We start from the raw sequence: 23880 nt of genomic DNA on the forward strand, positions 1-23880 counted from the left end.
ATAAAAGATTAATGTCTAATAAATTATTATTATTATTGTTTGATTTGAGTTTTGGGAAGTTGATAAGAGTAGACCATAATGAGACCAACTTTTGCATGATAACGAATGAAATCCCACATGTGGGCAGTGGGGACACATGTTTCAAATGAGGGGCAACCAGTAAATGTGCAAATAGTTAGCCTCCCGTGAGGAATCCTACCACCCACCCTATTTAGTTCTTCATAATCTTTTCTACTTCTAGTCGTCTCTTATTCCCAGTCCTTTTTAAAAAGTAAAATTTGTGATGCATTTCTGTTATTATTGTAATTTGAGATTTTCTTTTCAATCATCCATTTTCGTCAAAAACAAGCTTAAAGTTAAAATCTATTTGTCAAGATAAAAGGGTTGTTAATATTTCCTCAATCAGTACACAGAATATAGATATATAATTAAGTAGTGGGAAGTGTATCAAAGACTGGAAAACGTGAACAAGTGAAGAGTGCCAAGTCAATGAATATTAATTATGAATGGGGTAGGTTAATGAATGAAAAGACAAGAGGTTATTCTCCACCTGCATCAGTTTTGCTTTCGTCCAAAAAGAGTTTGTGGAGGGGGGGGGGGTGCATCTATAAGCGGAGGTTCTTTTATAAGTGGACATCAATGGTGCTTTCTCTATCTCTGCCCATATCTGCTTCTATATATTAATATCAAATATTCACTTCAAATTAATAATAAGACACGATTGAGGCCAATGTGCAGTGTTTAGCCATTCAAAAGAAAAGCTAAACCCAACTTTCTGCTCAACTATTTGAGACAAAATCTTGTGTGAAATTATGCATCAGCTTTTAATTTCCCAGCAAACCTTTTAATTGCCTTAACCTAGATATTCCAACTTCTTCGCTTCCTTATTGTTTTTAATTATCTAACAGAAAGACGAGGCGATCCACGTGAATGGGTCCATCTCCTTCACCAATTGTCTTTGATTGCTCCATCGTGGACCCTAAGTATATGCAATCCAAAGTATATGTTGTAATTTTTTAAGACAAATTTGGATTTTCTTTTATACTCTGACCGACCATCGAGTTGTGATATAGGCACATTAGCATCTTAGCTTCACTGGGTTTGCATATATTTTTCCTCCCCCAACAAGTACGCCAAATCGACAGTTTCAGGCTTGTTTGAATCATCGGACCGTAGGGCTTGGCCCACCTAAAGTGTTTACGTTGAGTGGTCAAACTCTACTCAATAAAATTTTCTTTCTTATCGTACACACACCAACTTATCTTTAAGTGATAGATCCAATTAGGAAGGGCAATGGAGCATGAATTGTCTGTCATCTTCGCCGCGCATTTACACGGACATATCACTTTCATAATCACTCTATGTTATTTCACGTCACTCTACCTCGTTTCTTTTACTAATATTTTTTTTAAAGTTAATATAATAAAAATCCTGAAAATGCATTTACATTATTACACGAGTAGTAGGTCCATGATTTCTGAAACTGGTCCAAGATGTTGGGCCTCCTGAATTTTAAAGTATATCGATTCCATTCCCAATGCATGGCTTGGAGAACAGAGGTGTGTCGGGTTTAGAGGTGGGTATACGGGCTACCCACCCGTTTAGCCCACGGGTTTTGACGGTGCGGGCTTAAACGGAGCGGGCTAAAAAGCCGGCATTCATAAACGGTTTTAAATTTTAAGGCCCGCGGCCCGTTCATTTAACCCGCGGGCTAAACGGGCTTACCCATGGCCCGTTTAATAAAAATAATTTTAAATGTTTTAAATACAATAAAAAATAATGTTTTAACTTACTACACCTTTAAAAATGATCGAGCAACTTGAAAAGAAAGGTAACATCGTCAAAATAATAAATAATATTTAAATTTTATTTTAAATAGCCGGAAATGATTATAAAATAATATTTTTTTAAATTTTTTAATCATTAATATATATATATATATATATAATGATATAATTACTTAAACTCAAATTAAAAAAAAACAATATTCACTTATATCACCAAATTGAAAAACAAATAAAACAATAATCACATTATACTTTTATAAAACACGATTATTCAAGGCTATAATACGAAGACACAGAAGTGTCTGAAAGCATAAATTCAAACATAAAAATTCAACAAAGTCAAACATTATACAAATCTAACAAGAAAGTTGTCAAGTGTTCCTAATAATTGTATTTTATAGATACATTAGAGAAATACTAAAACATAATATGAAAATATGAAATAAAATACTTACATTATAAGAGTAAATTTGAAAGATACAATTATACTAAAATTGATAAAATATAAGTCATTAATTGTTAAAATATATTTATTTTGTAAAAGTCTTTAAAAGTTGAAAAGTATATTTTTAATTTTTCTTTTATTTTTCTTTCTTATTTTTAATCCAAATATTATGTGTCATGTGATATATTATTAGAATATCACGTGACTTTTTATAATTAAAGAACAAAATAGATAACATACTTCATGAAAAAAAAAATGTCAAAACTAAATAAAAAAATCTTTAAATACCAAAATGATAATGATGCATATTTAAATGAAAAAAATATCAAGCAACAGTAAAATTATGAAAAACGCCCTAATAAATTTAAGAACTACAATAGTTATAAGTAACATCATATTTATAGGTAATTTATTTTCTTTTTCTATAAAATTCTTTAAGTTTATTTTCTCTAAAATTTTATAAATTTTAAATTAAGTGGGCTTTAACGGATTTAACGGGTAGCCCGCGGTTATACCCATTAAACCCGCGGGTTTAACGGTCCGGGCTAAAAAACCCCGCAATTTAAACGATCTTCAATTTTTGAGGCCCGAAGCCCGCACGGATGGCGGGTTAAACGGGTAACCCGCGGGCCTTAACCCATATACCCAGCTCTAGTCGGGTTACATTTCATTTGGACAATCAATGAAAGCTTTTCACAAAAATTCATTAATTTATCCAGTAGCTAAGGATAATTATATTTTCCTATTCTTGTATGAGTTAAAATCCTATATTTTTTTCTTAAAAATATAATGTTTCTCTACTTAATAAAAAAAGGAAAGCTTTTCACATCTTTACTTATTATCCCATCATCCAAACTATTTTTACCATATGAAGTTGTAAAATGTTATTTATGAAAAGAGATCAGGTTGCATTAAAAAAATCTGCAACATGGACCGCATCTCTGCACATCATTGGCTGCATGTTCACTTCTTCACTTAAATTGCCAACCCTTCTCTCCTCTTCTCCTCTTCTCTATCGCTTCAATACCGTAGGTCCAATCTTCCTTTTATTTTCTCCTAATAGAAATTACACAACATTTTGTTTAAATAATATAGTTTTTTTATATAAATAAAAACACACACTAAGGAGAAAATGACCCATTGGCAGAATGGGAGGGCGTCCGTGTCTTAATTATGATGCGAAGAATGTGAGATGCAATGCTACATGCTAGGTAAGATGGGTTATGTTTGTTACTTCTGCAGAATATGGGCTCCAAATAGACTACCGCTCGATTATGATCTTCTAGGTATTTCCCCACTTTTCATAAAATAAATTCACTTTAAATCAAAATAAAAATAGAAAAAAAGTGAGGATTTAGTTTAACGTAATAAATATGTAAATGTTTAGTTAAAATAATACTAAGTTTAAAGTATTTTTTTTTATAATCAGATAAAAAACTAGTGATAATTGTCCAAATGGTCCAAACTTATATTAATGGATCGTCCTAGCTTTACATTGATGACTCATTTAATTTATGGGTCCATCGCTATTTGATGCTCTTCTAAATAAGAATGCATTTTATTTCTCATTAAAAAAAAAAGGGGTTTGGATCGAATCTCATGATGGACTTGGAATGGCCGATATTAATTTATATGGTAGGCAAGTGATTTTGAGTTTTTAATAATGGACAGTCAGTGCCAGAGTCAGAGTACGTACCTAAACCAAAAACAATAAGGGTTAAAATAAGTTATAATATTATACCGTGTTTTGATCCAACAACGTACTTGCTCTGCCACGCATTAACTTTGTTAATTTTAGGACATTTTTTCACCTTGGCTCAATACTTAGGGTGCGTTTGGTTCACGGAATATAAGATTACCAGTGGGAATGTAAGATTACCAAGGAATAGCATTACTGGGAATGTTGTATTTTGTATTTGGTTGGCTTAGCAGGAATGTAAGATTACCGTGTTTGGTTAAAGGAATAAAAGATTATTGGAATGTATATTTGACCAAATTGTTCTAATTATATATTTGTGTAATATTACAAGTTGGAAAATATTTATATATTTTCTTTAAAAAAATTAAATTCATAATATTTATATATTTTTTACAAAATTAAAAATAAAAAAGTTTAATGAAAGGGTACAATTTTATTTAAACCCTTGAACTTATATAAAATTTTAATTATAGATTTTTTTTTGTAAATCTAAATAATTTAAGGATAAATTTGTAATTAACATTCGTAAAATTTTATTATTCGATGACAGAATAAATATATTTTTGAAAAAAATAAAAATTTAAGGGCATTTTAGTCCAAAACGCCGGTAATCCAACAATACATAAGGAAAGGGAGGTAATGACATTCCCGGTAATATACCCCAAAAAATCCACTATTGGTAATCTTACATTACCGGGAATAGGATTCCCGGGCTAACCAAACGGGGGAATGTGGATTCCATTCCCATGGGAATCCCACATTCCCCAATCCAAACACCCCCTTAATACTTTCCAATAATTTACTTTTCAAAAATTATGATATTACTTTCGCTATTATTAATACAAAATCAAGACCAGGTTATGATATTACTCTTCAATAATTTTATGTAACAAATAAATTAAATTAATTAAAAAATCATCTTCCTAATAAATATTTACAATATTAATTCTTTTAAATTATTTATTGATATTTGATCTATTGACGGATTAATTCAAATTGAATTTTACGTAAATTCATTAAACGATGAAATTTCCGGTGTTCTTAAAGAATAAATATTGGTCTTGAAAAATTATAAAGATGAAATTATAATAACAAAATATTGTTCTTGGTTGACTGACTGGGTAAACTTAAACTTCCGTAATCCCAATATATTTGAAAATAGTGTGTTTGCTTGAGATTTTGGTTTTGCAGTTAAAAGGTCAGATCAGGAGAACCAACGGACTTTTGAAATTTTGATGCACTTGGGTTTCATTTCTCCGTCTGGGCTGATTTTCTTGTGCAATCGTAAATTATACTTGGAATACTTATTTTGTTAAACGGACTAACTCGTCCATTTTTTTATCTAATAATTATAATAAATTTATTATATTAGATAGATTTTAATATGCTTTTTTTATTGTATTACGCCTTTTCCTTTGACGATTTCTCATTGTATTACGTTTATACCATATTTTTGTTTACTTCTCATGTTGAATCAACGCCCAACTCGGCCTTTTGTTGCGTGAGAAGAAACTCACGTCATCCCTACTCAATTTATCTTTCAAAAATTGTTTACTACAGGCTGAATTTTTATACTTTATGATTTTTTTTTAAAATTTTAAAAAACATGGACAAAAGAAACATGACAAGAATTTTCACCTGCTTCTTTCCATTTCCTTTTTTTTTTGTTCATTCGCTACTTTCCATTTCATGAGTCTCTGTCGTTTTATAAAACACGAACCAGTATCACTATACATATTTAAAGTGAAAATCACAGCCAGATAAATCACTTTCTCTCATTTTTTTTCTTCACCGATTTCTCTAATAAATCAAATTCAAGGAAGAAAAGAAAATATGAATTTGAAATTTTAGAACTTTTTAAGAAAATTATTTAGAAGAAATATTTTTAAACATTTTATTATGAATCTAAAATAAATATTCAGTTAAAAGAATGTGATGGTCCCCACGTTCTTGCGAGTGTCAAGTCTCCGAACCAACCAACACAACCCAGAAATATATATATATATATATATATATTAACCGCTCTCTTCCCGGTTAATTTCATTGGAAATGGAAGGTCAATTCCGTCTTTTCCGAAAACAGAAGGATTTCCAGGTAAAGGGAATGGCTTTCAGTGTTGGCTCGGCTTCTTTCTCTTTGTCTTTCAGCAGTTTGTTAAGCTGCTCCAATCTCTTCACCCACTCTTTTGCAAATACCAAAATAGATTACTTCAATTTTATTTATTTTAATTTTGTATTTTTCCTTCTTTTATTTCCTAATTCGAAGTAGTTGTATTATAAATTATATATTTGCTGCTGCTGTTAGTACATATCTCTTCTTCTCTTTCCTTTCTTCTTCCCCTTTTCCCTTGTTGATTTTTTTTTAGAGCAAAACCCGAAAATGCCTCTGGTTAGAGCTCAAGTGAGGAATGAATACGGGCTTGGTCAGCCGGAGCTTTACAAGGAAGCTAATAGAGAGGATCCAAAAGCTGTTCTCGACGGTGTCGCCGTCGCTGGCCTCGTTGGGATCTTGCGCCAGTTAGGGGATCTTGCTGAGTACGTTTAATCTTTTAATGGTTTTATTGGCTTTAGGATATCTCTGGTTGGTTGCACGATGAGGAAGATGAAGGAATTAATAGAAATTGGAAGACATGGAGTTGATTAATGAACCTTTAAGCCTTTTGATCATAGGATATCTTCTTTGATTACTTAAGTTTTAGTTCTTATCTGCTTTTAAAATGTTATCTATTTTTTAAAACTGCGGTATTTAACTGGTGTAGCTTGGTTGTTATGAAGCAGATTTGCAGCAGAGGTTTTTCATGGATTACAAGAGCAAGTAATGAACACAGCTTCTAGGAGTCACAAGCTGAAAGTTCGTGTGCAACGGATTGAAGCTGCACTTCCGCCTCTTGAGAAGGCAGTTCTTGCCCAAACAAGTCATATTCACTTTTCTTACACAGCTGGTATGGTTTCTGTACATGTCTTTTGATTGAAATGCCTCTGATTTTTCTTGGTATATATTGCTTCTTCTACACTGGTTTCGCTGATAAGGAGATATATGAATTCAGTACATATTTACATTGTTTCTTTGATAGACACTTATTTTCTGAAGTTCAAATATTCAGTAAGAGCTTAATTTCAAGAACAACCTTGTTTTTAGTTAATCATGTGGCATCAGTTGTTGGTTGCTGCTGACAATTGAAGCAGTATCCTTGTAGAGGACTCTATTGAAGGAAAGTGGATCTATGGCAATGGAAAATTGTACGATGAAAAACATGCTTTATTTGTTTAAATCCTGGGAAGATTTCCATTGATTATAGACTAAATGGATTAGAAATATTTTTAAATGATTATTTTGTTATCAATATATATTTACAGCATTTAATATTAATATTATTGTCTTCGTGGTCTTTGCATTCAAGATAGAAGGAAAACAGTGATGTTGACACAAACTAGGTTCAAGTTTGCACTTTTTATAATGCAAGTTTGAATTTTTTGTATTAGGTATTGGGAATTTTTCATCTTTCTGTTCAAATCTTTATGAAAAGCAGTTTCCCTATAGGTTCTGAATGGCACCCACGGATCCGCAATGAGAAAAATCTTTTCATCTACAATGACTTGCCACGATTTGTTATGGACTCCTATGAAGTTTGTTGTGACCCTCCACGCCTCCATTTGCTTGACAAGTATCATTATTTACATCCGCTTCCACATTTTAGCAATGGCATTCATGTTTAAGAAATATATTTGTGATGTGTATATGTACATTGTTTTGGATTTTTACATCTGCTTTGCAATCAGATTTGATGCTGGTGGCCCGGGATCTTGTTTAAAGAGATATTCTGATCCGACCTTCTTTAAGAGAGCATCAGGTAGCCCTGAAGAAGATGCCGAAAAAGTCCCAAGAGATAAGAGGACTCGTAAAAGCAAGGTATCATTTACTCCATTAACCATCCAGGCAGAGAATCGTGTCTGTTTTGAGTCAATTTTTGCATCCCCTTTCAATTGACTCAGTTCATGTTAATTTATTTATTAAATAATTTAATCTTTAGTGGAATAAAATTCTTCACTACACAAATACTTGCTATGAATTTGTCCCTGGGACTCCTATGACATGGAGGTACACTTTGTATAAGTGCAACCTTTTCAGGTTCATGTTGCAACTGAATAAGCTATTTTATCTTTGGAATAATTTCTGAATAAGTTTTTCAAAAACTTACAGAAAAAAAGATCATCCCACAGGAATGGCAAACTACCACGTAGTGAATCATTATCAAGTCACAGTGGCAGGTAATTCATGTGTATGTATATGCATATAAAATGCATGTATGCACTCGCTTTCATGCAAACTAGCATATAAACACAAAAAACACAAACATGTTTACATTTATGTTTAAACTACTGTGTTGAATACAATTTGATTTAATTAAAATTTACTAAAAAGTGGACTTTGCAGAATGCAATTTACTTCTCCAATTGCTAATGGACGAATGTCCTCTCAAAATGTATCTATGGTCGACATGGCACTGAAATCTGATGTGGGAGGGCATTCAAGTTCTTGTGATTCAATAGCTGGGTCTGGATATATTGAATGTGCTTTCAATCTGGGTTCATCCATGCTCCCCGAGGAACTGGAACCCAAGGAACTGTCCTCTAGTTTGATGCAAGAAACAGATACCCCTGGTTCCAATTTTCCTGTCGAACAAACTGGGGTTCTAGATGATAATTTCTCTCATAGTTCATCACAGGAGCAGATTGCCCCTAGTGCATCTTGTGTAACATGGGATGAAAAGGAAGAAATAGTGGAGTCTAAAGCAGGAAATTGGGATATCGATGATGTTCCTGAGATGAACTTTGATGTAGATGTGCAGGAAATTGGAGCTTCCAATCTTGGAAATGGTGACCAAATGGATGTCCCCTTTAATGACATGGATGCCCTTCAATCAAGCACTATTGAGAACCAAAACGATGAAATTGAAAGTGAACCAGACAGTTACATGGATGCACTGAACACAATCGAGTCGGAATCTGAAAACGATATTGAGTGCCACAGAAAACTTGTGGAACTTTGTTCTGAAAAAGATGTTGAGTGCCAAACAAAATTGGAAGTGGAACGGACTGAAGATGCTAACATTCTCAGTAATGAGAATAGAGAAGATGAAATTCAGATGGTTGTAGATGATAATGCAGACCATAATTCATCTGTAATTGAACTGCCTGCCTCGACAGCTATTATTTCAAACAAGGGGATCTCCGAGAGTTTACCTGATTCAGTACCCTCTGAAACTTTTTCCTGTGAACAGATGCCTCAAGTCTCAGGCAAATTTTCTGAACCTGCTCATTCACCAAGTGCTAACGTAGGCATGGGTAATGAAATCTGCAGTGGCTCACTAGAAGAATCTGTCATCAGTGATCCACCATCATCCTCTAGCTCCCCAAAATCTAATATGCATGATCCAGCCAGTGATACGATCATAACCAGTGTTACTGACTCTCAAAACTCCCAGACTGAATTTTCTGTTGTGCATCCAGTTGGGTTCTGGACAAATGGTGGCCTTTTGGGACTTCAGCCATCAAAACCTCCTGATTTTGCCGTATCAGCTGGAGGTCAGGGTTCTGCAGCTAAAACTAGTGAAGCATCTGGTCCTCCAAATCAAATTCTGATGCCTTCGCATGATGGACCCAAAGGAAATTCAGGTTCAGTGGTTGAGAATGCGGAATTGAATGAGAAGGTTCCAGGTTTAAGTAGTGAGAAAACATCCCATCTGGTAACTGATTTTGGCGCCAACCTTGAAAAACCTGTTAATTCTCATTATAATGATAGTCTTCATAATTTAAATGTTGGCTTGAGCCTAAACACTTCATTGCCACATGGAAACAAGCACCCAGTCAATTCTAAAATCAAGGCTCCGTCTATTGAATCTGATGAGGAGAATGATGACAACTCATCTAGGACATTTGGACTTGGCCATAAATTACTTGTAAATGGTTTTCGCAGAAAGATGATGATTGGCCATGATGATGAATCTGAACCAGCAACTTCTACGAAAACTGGGGTATTGGAGCCAAGGAATTGGCAGCAGGCCTTGAATTGGCAGATTGGCAACGGATCTCCAGTAAATTCACTTACTTCTTCTCCTCCGCTTGAGCATATGAAAATATCTTTCAACCCTATAGATGGATTTGAGACTTCTAAACTCAAATTACAATTTCCTGATGGGAATCATCATCAAGAAAACATTAGAGACACGTTTCCTTCATTTCAGTTGGTCCCAGTGCCTGCTATTCCAGTGCATGTTGTTGCTTCAGACTCTGATGGTGATACTTTCTGCAGATCATCCCCTTATATGTCTGATGATTGCCTTAGTCATTGTTCCGACTCAAATTCTGAGCAGTGGGAATCTGGTGAAACACCTGAAAGCAAGGACCCTGAGCTGTATGATGCATTGAGCAGATTGTCATCAATAGGATCAGTTTCAAACTGTTTACAAGCTGGAGAAACAGCTAACTGTGGCATCCATGTTAATGAGATAAACAAAACTATGGTTCCTGGGTCTGATGCAGAACCATCACTTTCTATGTCACTTGATCTCCCCAGTTTTGATTTCATTAACCCTATTCTACATGATGAATCCAAAAGCTATTCTGATCAAAAGAATCTAAATGTGCAAAATACAACAGAACTCAAACCAGTGCCTCCACTCCTCCTCCTGCACGGTGGCGGATTTCAAAACCCTGCTTCATTGAGGCAGAAGAAAGACAACATGCTTTATCAGAGTCACTTAGACACGAGCTTGATCTGAAACTTTTGGGATCTTTTGCCTCTCAGAAGCCTGAGCCCCCTTCAGTTAATCAACAACAAACGAATGATGAGGCAATTGCATTAAAGCCTGAGAAGAAGGTACTTCAGTAATGTTGTCATTCTGTTTTTCTTTTTAAATAAATGTTGTGAAGTGGGCATGGTTGTGTATAAATGTAAAAAAATGATGAATGTGGCAGGTGGGACAAGAGAATATGAATCGGCAGAAAGAGGCAAAACAGCTCAGTGGTTACCGAGGAATGGATGAAAAGGAAGATTTCTTGCATCAGATCAGAACTAAAGTGAGTAGTCATTTCTTCTTGTTATGTCGCTAGTCATCATCGAGAATAATGATTCCTTAATTTAGATGCTCCTTTACAAATGTGAATTTTACTGTTTGAAGAAACAATTTATTTGATCAAAATCTGAAAAAAGAAAGAAAGTAAAGCTGTAAATAACTATGTTATTTCATAAAATATCATTGATTATATCACGGCTTTTTTGTCAATACTTCAAATTTAACACTATAATTCATATGCCCTATGGATTTGTTTTTTCAAATATAAAATTTTCCTGCCTCTCTTCCCTCTTATTATCTATAGAACAGGAAAGAGAGAAAGAAGTGCCTTTGCTACAAGAACGAGTTGGTGTCTGTGTGTGTAGCTTGGGCATTTATGTTCCTCTTGATTACGAGGATGAGAAAGATTTCGACTAGCAGCACTTCCAGAGTCAAGTAGACTTCCCTGCGTTCTCAAGGGCATCCCTTAGTATCCCTGGCCAGTAGCAAGACTATACGCTGCTCACGCTTTTCTTATTTTGAATTCCATCTTTCGTTCATTCACCTAGAAAGACAAAGTCATTCGATAGCTATTGAATATAGGATTGGAAAAGCTTAAATAAAATAGATAGCCCTTTACTTTAGAGATAGGTGCGGCACCGGACTGGGGCATGGTCTCTTGCCTGTATCTTCTCTTCTCTTTCCTGTTAAATGGAAGATTTAGGCTCAAAAGAAGGAAAGGAGGCCCTTTTGATTGAAGCTACCATTCTTCCGGGGATACTACTATTTGATCAATGATCATCATGTTGTAGAACTTGGATCTAGTTTCATTTATTTCAATTATTAGGCGCCCAAGTTTAAATGCATGGTCTCATGTATTCTCTGGAGTTGATGACTTTTGTGATAAAATGGAGTATAATTCATTCACTTACATTTTTTTTTCAGTCTTTCAACCTAAGACCTACAGTCACTGCAAGACCAACTGTTATTTCCGGTCCCACTACAAATGTCCAAGTCACCGCAATTTTGCAGAAAGCAAACGCAATCCGCCAGGTCTCCAATTGTTTCTCTTTCACTTTTTCCTCGTATTTCTTTTTTCCCTATTTTGTTCTCTTATGAATGACAACCTGGTTAACACTTTTGAAACTTGTTCAGGCTGTTGGGAGTGATGATGATGATAACTGGAGTGACAACTAATTATTTTGGAATATGGATGCAAAGGATAATCCGAAGTTCTCCGGGTCTCAGGTTTTCAAATTTGGGTGAGGCTGTTTGATTGTGTATTATCCTTGTTTCTTCTTGTAATTAGTTACTGGGGCCTATCTTGTTTCTGATAGTGATTACTCGCATTCATTTCTGGAATTGTTAATGTTTTGAACATGTATTTAGTTGAATCAAGATGCAAGGTAATTTACAACATTGAGGCAATGACTCGTGCATAATGCATGATAATACAACTTGATATAGATAAATTGTTCAGCGTCCGATAAGTTAGTCCATGTGTCTAAGGAATCGTTTCATTTTGGCCGTTAAAAAGAAGGAAAAGTTGGAGTCTTCGGTCGTCTTTAGAATAAGGATATTGCCAATTTATGAAGCAAATAAAGAATGATCGCAATAGTTTGGCCGTCTGTCTCTGTCTTGCGTAAAGTATAATCTCAAGGCAATTGTCAGCGGCAGCAAAATCAGGGAGGTGCAGTGCCGTGTGATTCCCTCAATAGTAACTGCTTTACATTCAAATTTCATTTTAATAACGGTGTTGAGTGTATTCAAGACAAGGCTAATGGTTAGAATATTGGGTTTTCGGATTTCGCTTAATGTGGCATATGGCAGTATGTTTTGCTCATTCAATTTAAATTTGCTTATTTTAATGCCAAAAATCAAGGGATAAGAATCCACCTCAAAAGAATAAGAAAGAACTAATATTATTTTGGGTAAATTACAATTTAGTAATTGAATTTTACTCTATTTATTTCACTCACCGTGCTTTTATTTTTTTCAATTTAATAACTGAACTTTATACATTGATTTTTTTTCACTGCTATTTTCCATCTGACTCTGTTATGATATGGCAATTTTTTTTTATCATTTTTAACCAATTATTAATATTATTTATATTTTTTTTTATTAACCCCCATTTGTCGCTCACCTTCCCCTTCATTTGTTGCTCACCTACAAAAGTCTAACTAGATGATTTGTACGAGTACAAAGACCTGTCGTTAACTGAACTTATTCCGATGGAATTAGAGATATTCTCTTAAGAGTTGAAGCTTCTTTCCCTCCCACACATTCTCTTCCTTCCATTTCCTTCTCTTCCCCTCGTACACTTTCATCGAATAAAAACTGGAATTGGAGTACGTAAACAAAAGTGCATAAAGTTAAATGAACGGTTAAAAAAATTTAGCTACCTTGGTTAATTAGTTCCAGTAGTTCGTTACACGGAAGCATGGATGGAGCTTTTGCGATTTGTCCATCTGCCACTGTTTAGAAGTTTGTGATAGCCGAAGAATTGGGTTCCACTCCTTTATTGCTTTGGCATGCGAGCCTGAAGCCTTTTCTTCCATGCGCCCAATGCAATAAAGAAGCTTTTACGTGATTAAACAAAGCAATTAAGTAATGTGGATCAACTTTCTTTATCAGTTCATTTTACTCAACCAACTTCACATTTGTCATCAATAACATTCAGAATTGCATTATTTTACCAATCACCCCCATTCTAAACCAAAATATCTTACAAAATTGATTAGACCACTGTCTTTTATTATATTTATATGCCTAACTTATATTAATTTTTATTGACCACCAATTAATCTAATAAGATGATGTATAAATTTAAAAAAATGAGCATTTATTTTGAGAAAAAGTTTACTATGAGAGATTATTAGAGTTTATTGTGTTATAAATATACGAGAATATCAATGAATTATGATAATGACCAACATCTATAAATAATTTAAAAAATAAATTTGAAAATCAAATTTCTCTTCTTGTTCATTTGTCGGAAAGAGAGAATTTCTTTTGATGGGTTTAATATTTAAATTAAATTTATGTTCCTTTTGAATATTACAAATTAAAAAATGTTTTTAATTTGAATATTTGTAGAATAATTATTCTTTAAATATGTCAAATTAAAAGGTTTTTGTTACCTATTTAATTTTGAATATTAAAGATAATTATATCCTTTTGAATAATTCAAATTAAAATAATATCTATTTAAGTTTAAATAGTAAAAATAGTTTATATCTTTTGAATATTTTAAATTAAAATATATTATTATCTGCTTAATTTTGAATATTAAAAGATATATAATTTTCTATATCTTATGATTCAATATCTTTTACTTTCTTGAAAATATTTGCCCTCCATAGTTTTCTGGTGATAGATAAGGTAAAAATAGTTTGTGATCTCTACAATTGCACTATTGTAGCTGATCATCTAGTTGTTGTATCCTGGAAGACAAATGACCAACGATCTCGAATACTAAAGGAGTGATCGATCGAAAATATGTCTTAAGAAAATTGTATAGTGAGAGGCCTCAACTGTTTCGATCAAAAGATCAATCAAGAAAAGAGTATTTCTTTCAAGTTATTTTATTTATTATAAGAAGTTTAATCTGGTTTGTTTTATCTTCTCATGTTTGATTATGGTCTCGAATTGTTATAATTTTTACAATCCTAAGACATGGTAAACTCATTCTCTATTATTCATTATTTATAATAATATTTGATCATTATTATCATTATTATTTATCTATATTATTCTCTGATTAACGATTTTTGTCCAACACCATTTGCTCTTGCCATGGTCTGTTCATCATCATTAAGAGGCCAGTACATGTTGACATTTGTTTCCTTTTGTCAATTTGGCATATTTCCTTTATATAATTATATTACTTTAAAAAAATATTTAAAATTTAAATTTTAATGTTACGAATAAAACAAGTTGAATTAAGTTGTTTGAAATTTATTCTCATCAAATCCACACCCGCTCATGCGGGTACATTTCAAATCTATCCTCACACCCACTACCTAACTAGAGACGTATCCGGCTAGACCCGCTTGACGCCATATATCTTATACAATATTAAGATTTATAAATTAATCTCTAAAATTATACTTAAATTTATAATGATCTAAAATTTAATGGGTATTTAGTGGGCGGACGGATGCGGGGCGGGTAAGGTCTCAAGCCTATCACCCACCCACTACCCACGATGTGTACTACTTTCTAAATCCACACCCGCCCACTATCCACTAAAGTTATACCCATCTCTGCCCAAATTGAAACAAATACGGTACAGAATCCACGAAATTATACCCATTTGACATCTCTGAGTGCAAAGCATCGAAAAGGAAAAGTGCATCTTTTTAATTACACTTTCTTTTTTCCAACTAAAATAAACAAAATTTTTTTTTAAACATTATAGAATTGGATATGGTGATGGTAATGAGGCAGCTTTGCATTAATGATTCCTTTATTAAAGGAAGCATTAAACAAACTAACTATTTAATTAGCCTACTTTAATTCCACATCGAAAAGCTATTTGCAACAAAATTATCACTAAAACTTTCAAAATCCATCGAAACCCGAAAAAGATAGGATGCAAAAGGCGACTGTAATTCCATTTATATATCTTTAAAATTTTGTTTAAAAAGTCACCAAATAATTATAATTAGTGAATTTTATTAAATAAGTATAATTTAAATCTTGTATTATTCTTAAAAGAAAGAATAAGCACCTAAAAGTATCTTTCATTTATTATCAAAACATTTTTAATTATATATGATGCATCATATTGTCACAAAAAGAGAAGAAAAATTCTTCAAGAGAACCAAGTTCTTATGCTTTATTAAAGAACCAATGTCAAATTGATGTGCAATGCATCCATCATTTCATGCAACAAGTGGAATCCTTTCTATTCTTTTTATTTGGCATGCAGTTTATATAATCTCTTTTTCTTTAAACATATATATCCATGAAAAGTAAAAATATTAATTAAACCAAAGAAATTGTAGATTTCAAACCCAATATTAGAAATATAGTTAATTACACACAATAATTTTTTAAGTTTTAAAAATTATTATAATTATGTAAAATAATTATTCAAATTAGACAATTTTAAAATTGAAAAATAAAACCTCATTGGCCATTGCCATTAGAACCAAAACTTTACCTCTTTATTTATGGACCGATTCTCCATCATTTGGACGCTCTGTACGCAAACCTACTTGGATTGGACTCACTTTTGGATATTATGCATAAGAATTACGAGTCATGAGTGCATGTACACAGTGCACTAGTTAAAATTTATTCAATTAGTAATTTAAAATTAATTTTAAACTGAAAGCATCATATTCAAGCAATTTAAGAAAACAAATTGTGATAGTTATCGTGTGGGACTAATATATTTGTGGATGAGTTGGAGTAATGATTTGGAGAAAAAGCTCATCATCAGCTTTTCCACGCCACTATTCTATGGCGTTGGCGGCTACTTCCATCACATGCCTTGCTCTTTTTTTCCTTCAAGCACCCTTTCCTATCCCTTTCTTCCCATATATACTCATAACACCCCTTCGCCCCAAACCAAACAAAACTCTCACTTCTTTTGTCGTCCCTTATTTCTGTCGCTTTCTGTAAATGGTGATGGCTAGCCAACTAGGGCAGGGGATCAAGCTATTTGGGGCAACGATTACGTTGCATGGAAGACAAGTAAAAGAGGAACACGACCAAGCTGACAGTCCAACGCTCCACAATAGGCCTGACAAGATCATACCTTGTCCTAGATGCAAGAGCATGGAGACCAAATTTTGTTACTTCAATAACTACAACGTCAATCAGCCTAGACATTTCTGTAAAGGTTGCCAGAGGTACTGGACGGCTGGTGGTGCTCTTCGGAACGTTCCGGTGGGGGCTGGTCGCCGTAAAGCCAAGCCAGTACCGGGTATTGGCCTTGCTGGGTTTCCGGAGGGGAGCTTGCATGACGGGTCTTTTGGGGTGCACCACCAGTTTGAGTTGGAGGGGATGATGTTGGATGAGTGGCGATTGACAGCAGCAAATGGTGGTTTACGGTAAGTTTCCCCGATAAAGCGGAGGCGAATAAGTTGCTCAGGTGGTCAACCTTATTGATCTCTTTCATTTTATTTTTTATTTTGTGTGAGCAGAAGTTTCAACGAAGATTAGAAAATTGAATGGATTATATTATGCTTATAGACTAATATAGATACATGCTGGTCTCTGAAGAGTTTTCAAGTCTCCTACTGTTAATAAAAGAATCAATAAGATCAAATTAGATGGTAGCATAGGGAGAATCATTGATTAATAAAATCTTGGATTGAAATTTAATTAGGGAAATGTGGTATTGGCAGATGATGGGGATTCACGTGGGATGTCAGTTGGGACACAATCAACCCACTAGTGAGGAGTCCATCATCCAATTTCATTGATCCAAATCAGCTATGGAAGCCACATGGATACGAAAGTGAAACCATCACCAGTATCGGCATCAGAATCATCTTTGATTAAGCTCATGCCAAATTTTAACGGATAAGATGGGAGGAGGTAGATTCTTCGAACAAAGGGCTAATTGCTTCAAACACTTCAGCTAGTGTAAATGGATACGTTTACATTTAGGGTCAATGTCCCATAAAACTTTAATCTTATCAAATCGTATTCATTAGTGATTTTGGTATAAAAAAGCAAACTAAAATCAAGACTATATATACTACTTACAGATGTTGCGGTAGGGAAAACAGATGCCTTGAGCTTATAGGATTAGGCGTCTTATCACTCAGATTAGTGGAGATAGTGTCTTTAAGCTTAAACAAGTGCATTGACCGAGCATGTAGCTTGAGAAAGAACAAGAATAACATTTCTACACACTTCTATTTCTTTATATCTGTTTTGTCAAATAAAGTACCCTACTGACAAGATTCCTGCCAAGTGCATGGCTGAAATCACAGTAGAAAGTGTAGAGAATTTTGGATTAAAAAAACCCAATGAATTGTCATATGCCCACAAGGTTTTCATGTTTCGGACAAAGCAAAGGAAGAACATATGAAACAAAAACAAAGAAATAGAAGGGGTTTCAAATCTCACTGCTGCAGACTAATATCTAAACTAATCAAAGTTAGCCCCAATTTCTTCCTTCATGTTCGCTTAGTTGCCGGGCTTATCCCCTGGAGCTGCTGAGCTGTCGCCTTGAGACCTGATTAAACCAATCAACGAAGATTAATTAGATTCAATAATAAAGAGCAAATGAACAACACATTATTGCAGGGAATTTTTCGATAATTTACAGGAAAATTTTGCAACATGTCCAGAACATATATATTAGGCTTTGAGAGGTTGAAAACCAGAATGCTGAAACCTTTTTGGTTGGGCTGGACATGAAATTAAACCGTTCCAGAATTTGAGTGGTTATTGAAGGGAAAGCCCGGTTGGAATGGGTAAATGTACGTACTGAAGAATTCCCAACCAATGAGGTTACAAACAATGGAATCCAATGCTGGAAAATGGAAAACCAATATTCTTTAATTCACCCGTTGACCACCGTAGACTAGAATTAGAAGCTCAAGTTATGGTTTAGAAATCAAGAACTTCCAGGACCAGTATGTATTATAGGAAATGCTAGCTAGAAATACTACGAAAGTCAAGATTAGAGATGCCAAAAAATAGAAACCATTTGAATCACTACCATGTAAGACAAACAATAACAAGAGCTCAACAAAGAAGAAATTAATCAAGATTACTTTGAAGATGATAAAAAGAAAGCAAGATTACTGAGTTGCAGGAGAGAGCCAAGTCCCATTTTGCCATTCAAGATGTCGCCTAACTTTAAAGAAAGGACAATGCGCTTCGTTCCCATTACAATCCAACTTCACGTAGTAGTTGGGGTCAACTCTTTTTGTGACGGTTCCAACCCTCCAAGCTTTGTCGACAAAGGCATCAATCCTGTGAGAAACCACGAAATCGAAGTAAGAACTATCAGGGGGCCAAGGCCGGACTTCATCGGCGCCAACGACTTCGGTGAGCAAACGTGTTCCGTCGGGGATTAAACGGGTCTCGTAACGTACCAAGTATCTGGTTCTTCCTACCGCAGCTAGGAGAGCTGCCGAGTAATAGACGCACGAGGACCCCTCTTCCTTCCTGCATATCTCCACCCAGTCGTTGATGTTGAAAGCCATTGCTGTACAGCTTTCAAGAAGGAGAGACGATGGGTTTCAAGAGGGGGTTAAGGCCGCAACAAAGTGATGTGTTAACTGTCGAGAGGATCCTGAAAATGGGAAGATCACAGTTACTAAAGAAGTGACAATTGGAATCTTGAAAGCTATGTATGGGGAAATTCTTTTTATATGAAAACCAACGGTTTTAACCCTTTGTTTTTATACAGGAATTTGGCGTCCATTGCCCCTTCCTTTTTAAGGTAAATATAAAATAATTTGCTTCAAAAACACTTTACATTAGAAACCAATGCAGTTGTTGATCATGCATAAAAAATTAACTTTAGAACTTTCCAAATTATAACCTTTATAAATTAATAATATTACTGAAATAATAATTTTCTTCGGTCTCGATTTGGGTCCCACGTTTAAATTAATAATTTTGATAAATTAATAAGATAATAATTTTTTAAAACTCTTATATAAATTTATTATCCCTTCAATATTATAAATTAATAATTCTATAAAATTACAAATATAACTATGACAACTTAGTAAAATATGATTCTATTTTTGTTTGTTTCTTCTTAAAAATTAAATCTAGTTATATTTCATATCTAACTTTCCTTATTGCATTCAAAAGTTTCGGTGTTGCATTCTCATACTGCAACAAAATAATTGTGAAGAGTTGTTGTCGCTATGAGTGATTCTTTTTTTTATGTAATTAGGTATTGAACATGACTTTTTGTTTGATTTAAATTGGTAATTAAACTTTATTTCTTGATTCAATTTGACATTTACGATTTTTTGAGATACAATTAGGTATCTTAATCTTGCCTCTTGATTTAGATTTTCCCTTGAACTTATGATTTTTTGGTCTAATTAATTATTACATTCGAAGAAAAAATATTTATATTTTATAAGATTTCAATATTATTTGAATTCATTTAAGTACTTAAACGATCTAAATATGAAATAATCTAAATTGGACCAACAACTCAAATTAATGTGCCTAATTGGACAAACATTAATTTCAAATTGAGGTACCAATTTAAATTAAGAAACCAAATTGATCTTGAAAACCTAGTTCAAGTACTAAAATGTATTTTTATTTTTATTTTTGAAACTCCAACCAATTTTCATTTAACGATCTTCTTTCATCCACGATCACTGAATTCTGAAGTTTTTAGGCATCAATTGTCTCTTTGTTTTATGGTAACCATTGAAGAATTTGCAGCTAAAATGCTTCACCAAAGCATTAAATTAGGGACCAATGCACTTGCTGATCATGCATAAAAATTGTAGTGTTTGAACATATCAAGAACTTAACAGCAGGATGGAAGATCCATACTACAAACTTCAAACTATATATGTATTTATACACTGCCATGTCTTACTCAGATTACAAATGGCAGTTGTCCCCGCAAAACTTTCCGTCCACCGTGAATTTAAGGGAAGGTTTATCGGCACGAGCTGTATAAGATGAAGAGGGCTGAGGGAAGGAAGAAGATGGCTTTGAGGATTGTTTCCGCTCTACCAATGCACTGTTTTGCTTTGCATCTCAGATAACTACTAATTAGATAACAAAGCAGGAAAAGAAAAAAAAACATTCTGAAAAAAAACTCTTATTTGATCAAAGAGGGAAGGGTGTAACAGTGAAACGGTAAAGATGTAAAAAAAAGAAAAGAAAAAAAGAAGCCATTGACAATGCACAATCCAAACATGAAATATTAGCTATTAAAATGAGAGAAAGCAGTTGAATCTCTTTCGAAAACTGGTTAACTCCAACAGTTTCATTCATATCCGTCAGCAACCTTAGCAGCATCAAGCTCTTCTGTAATGAAACAAATACATGACACTGTTAATTAAGACCATACCAGAGACACACTCAGCAGGGTGAAAAGCTTCAAATGGAAGAAGTATGATAAATTTTCGAATACATAATGTAATAATAAGGCAACGAATCATAGTCTTGCTATATTCACTGGTGCAAAATCCACAAGGTTACCTCCATCCTCTGGGATGTCAGAGGTCCATAAAGTAAGGTTGTCCCTTAAAAGCTGCATAATCAAAGTGCTATCTTTGTATGAATCCTCGCTTAGGGTATCCAACTCTGAGATATCTTCATCAAAAGCTTGCTTAGCAAGGTGACAGGCCCTGTTTTACAAGTTTAACATGTAACATGGCTTTCTAATATTATCCACAAGTAGCTCAACCAGAACATTAAGACATGGGAAAAAAACATGCATGCGTACCTTTCAGGAGAGTTCATAATTTCATAATAAAAGACAGAGAAGTTCAAGGCCAAACCCAACCGGACTGGATGCGTAGGAGGCAACTCGGCTTCTGCTGTAGTTGTTGCAGACTGCAACCAAAATAATACCCACAACTTATATCCTCAAGCTCAGCAGAAGCGATCAAGCAAATATCATTCCAGTTGCCATAATTAAATCATAGCATTAGTCTCGGAGTCAGGAAAATAAAAGACGGGAACAAAATTTTCTTCCTAAAAGAAACATTTATTCGAAGATTCTTAATAAAAACATTACACGTATTAAGGATGCCATGAACAAAGCCATTTTCCCTACATCTATTATGTTCCTTCACTTCTCCATATACTATAAGGAACATACATCAACCAACCAACCAACCAACCAACAATTCATAAGAAAAAGAGGTACATGTTCAACATTTTATAAAATCAAAATTAAACATAATTGAACTTGCCTGATATGCTTTCATGGACTGATCAGCAGTCTCTTTCCTCTCATTGCCCTCTTAAACTCCGCCATGTACCTGTAATAATCCCCTTTCCTGCAACCAAACAAACCCCAAAAATCATCAGGAAAAAAAAGAATATTAGTAGAATCAATCAACAGAGAAAACCCAATAAAAGTACACAGATTTTATAATAAAAACAGTAGACTCTTCACCGGAGCAAGAAGGGATGAGATGCTCATTGATCACACCCATAATATCTTTACAAATATTGGACGACTCCAATTCCACTTTCTGCCTATACTCTTTGATTTTCTTAACATTTTGATCATTCGCTTTGCTCTCTTCTTTTTGCTCGATCGAAGACAAGATCCTCCACGATGCCCTTCGAGCACCGATCACGTTTTTGAAGCCGACAGAGAGTAGGTTCCGTTCTTCTACGGTCAGTTCCACATCAAGCTCCCCTAGTTTTTTCATAGCAGTCATCATATCTATAACACAAAAAATCCCACAATTTTAAAATGTTAAAAGAGGAACAGAACCAAAGTCTATGACCTTATTAGTTAGATCGGACCATCAAATCGTTCAGCTTGCTCAGCGAGCTTGGCCACATAAACCAAGTTTTCACGTTCTTTGGAGAAATTCATGGCCGATAACAAGCGAGAAATGGAAAAAGGAAGGAGAAGAGATTCAGAGAGGAAGAAAGGTGATCTCTCTTTTCCCTGTTTAATTTTTTCGGTGTTGGCTAGGGAGCACCAATGGCAATAAGGGAGAACTAAGATGGGAAAATGTGGAAGCGGGGACAAGACATAATGCCCCGCCTCTATTTGGAATGTCAATTACCCACGCGAAAATAGGGCTGTGGTTGACACTCTTTATTGAATTAGCCATTGTTACGAGGTCGTTTAAAGGAGTTTGGGTTGCAATAGTTTGTCTGAGAGTGTTGGTACTTGACAAGTTAGGATAGGAAAGCCAATGATGGAGACAGGCCAACTTTTAAGTGAATTTAAAGTTTACCTTAAAAGCACAGAAACTATTCACTGTTAGAACAAGATTTAAACCCCCCAAATCTACCAGTTTGCAATAGTTTGTCCTGTGAGTGTTGGTACTTGACAAGTTAGGATAGGAAAGCCAATGATGGAGACAGGCCAACTTTTAAGTGAATTTAAAGTTTACCTTAAAAGCACAGAAACTATTCAACACTGTTAGAAACAAAGATTTAAACCCCCCAAATCTACCAGTCAATTTTTGTTGCCCAGTAAAAGGTATGGGCTTCACTGATCCGAATTAAGAAAATGGGCTTTATATCAACAATAGGCCATTTAATTTTATTTCATCATGCACTTTGTTTTATGAGTTAATATTTGATCTTTATATTAAAAATGTAAATTTATTTTTCCAAAAAATATTAATTATACATCATAATTTGATTTGTCAATAATATATAGATTTACAAGATCAATACATCAAATATAAACTTGGTTGGACAGACCAGCACAGTACATTATACATTCAATTAAAGGCAAGTTGAGAGTAGTTGGTTATGGAACTTGTATATATATATATATATATATTGAAAGGAAAATGAGATTTGTTAGATACCAATTGCATCAACCAGTACATCATTTTTAATGCAGTTAGGTTCATCATGATAGAATCAAATCGAAAAGGATCTTGACAAAGCCCATTGAGCAAGAGAGTGTGCAATCCTATTTGCCGCTCTATTAACGTACATAACTTTGATAAAGGGGTGCCTTGTGAGATCTTCCTTAGCTTCTTTTAGTATTACTCCTATCACGGACAAATCGTTTTGTTGGTTTGTAAGCCGATTGACGATAGAGATAGTGTCACCTTCAACGATTACCTTATCCCACGCATTCTCAATTGCCATACGAATATCATAGGTGAAGGCCATAGCTTCGGCTGATTCCGCTGAGTGGATGCCTTCTAGTTCACGTGCGCAGCCTTCAATCACCATTCTGTTTCTGTCACGAGCAACGATCCCTACTGCAGCTTACTTG

At 34.2% G+C, this 23880-nt stretch overlaps 2 protein-coding genes and 2 pseudogenes across 2 annotated transcripts; 2 read left to right on the plus strand and 2 right to left on the minus strand.

Moving 5' to 3' along the window:
* The first annotated feature begins 532 nt into the window (after nucleotides 1–532).
* Nucleotides 533–12413, plus strand: LOC120190500 (annotated as a pseudogene).
* Nucleotides 12414–16548: 4135 nt separating this feature from the next.
* LOC120190438 (dof zinc finger protein DOF1.5-like) lies at nucleotides 16549–17999 on the plus strand. Its single transcript, XM_039193520.1, has 2 exons — nucleotides 16549–17091; nucleotides 17348–17999. The coding sequence occupies exon 1, from the start codon at nucleotides 16620–16622 to the stop codon at nucleotides 17052–17054; it is 435 nt and encodes a 144-aa protein (XP_039049451.1). The 5' UTR covers nucleotides 16549–16619; the 3' UTR covers nucleotides 17055–17091; nucleotides 17348–17999.
* LOC120190437 (protein AGENET DOMAIN (AGD)-CONTAINING P1-like) lies at nucleotides 17999–19265 on the minus strand. The gene is made up of 2 exons (XM_039193519.1): nucleotides 18762–19265; nucleotides 17999–18186 (listed from the first exon to the last, which is right to left on the minus strand). The coding sequence occupies exons 1-2, from the start codon at nucleotides 19163–19165 to the stop codon at nucleotides 18138–18140; spliced, it is 453 nt and encodes a 150-aa protein (XP_039049450.1). The 5' UTR covers nucleotides 19166–19265; the 3' UTR covers nucleotides 17999–18137.
* Nucleotides 19266–21059: 1794 nt separating this feature from the next.
* On the minus strand, nucleotides 21060–22629 carry LOC120190414 (annotated as a pseudogene).
* Nucleotides 22630–23880: the final 1251 nt, after the last annotated feature.

The sequence above is a fragment of the Hibiscus syriacus genome, unplaced genomic scaffold (assembly GCF_006381635.1).
Source record: "Hibiscus syriacus cultivar Baekdansim isolate YM2019G1 unplaced genomic scaffold, ASM638163v2 tig00116962_pilon, whole genome shotgun sequence".
NCBI lineage: Eukaryota > Viridiplantae > Streptophyta > Magnoliopsida > Malvales > Malvaceae > Hibiscus > Hibiscus syriacus.

Bases quoted from the DNA above. Each gene is read 5' to 3' on its own strand.
- LOC120190438 (XM_039193520.1), top strand. From the start codon at position 16,620: ATGGTGATGGCTAGCCAACTAGGGCAGGGGATCAAGCTATTTGGGGCA.
- LOC120190437 (XM_039193519.1), bottom strand. From the start codon at position 19,165: ATGGCTTTCAACATCAACGACTGGGTGGAGATATGCAGGAAGGAAGAG. The intron at 18,187-18,761 runs GTAATCTTGCTT...TGGTTTAATCAG, and splicing joins TGGCTCTCTCCTGCAACTCA to GTCTCAAGGCGACAGCTCAG.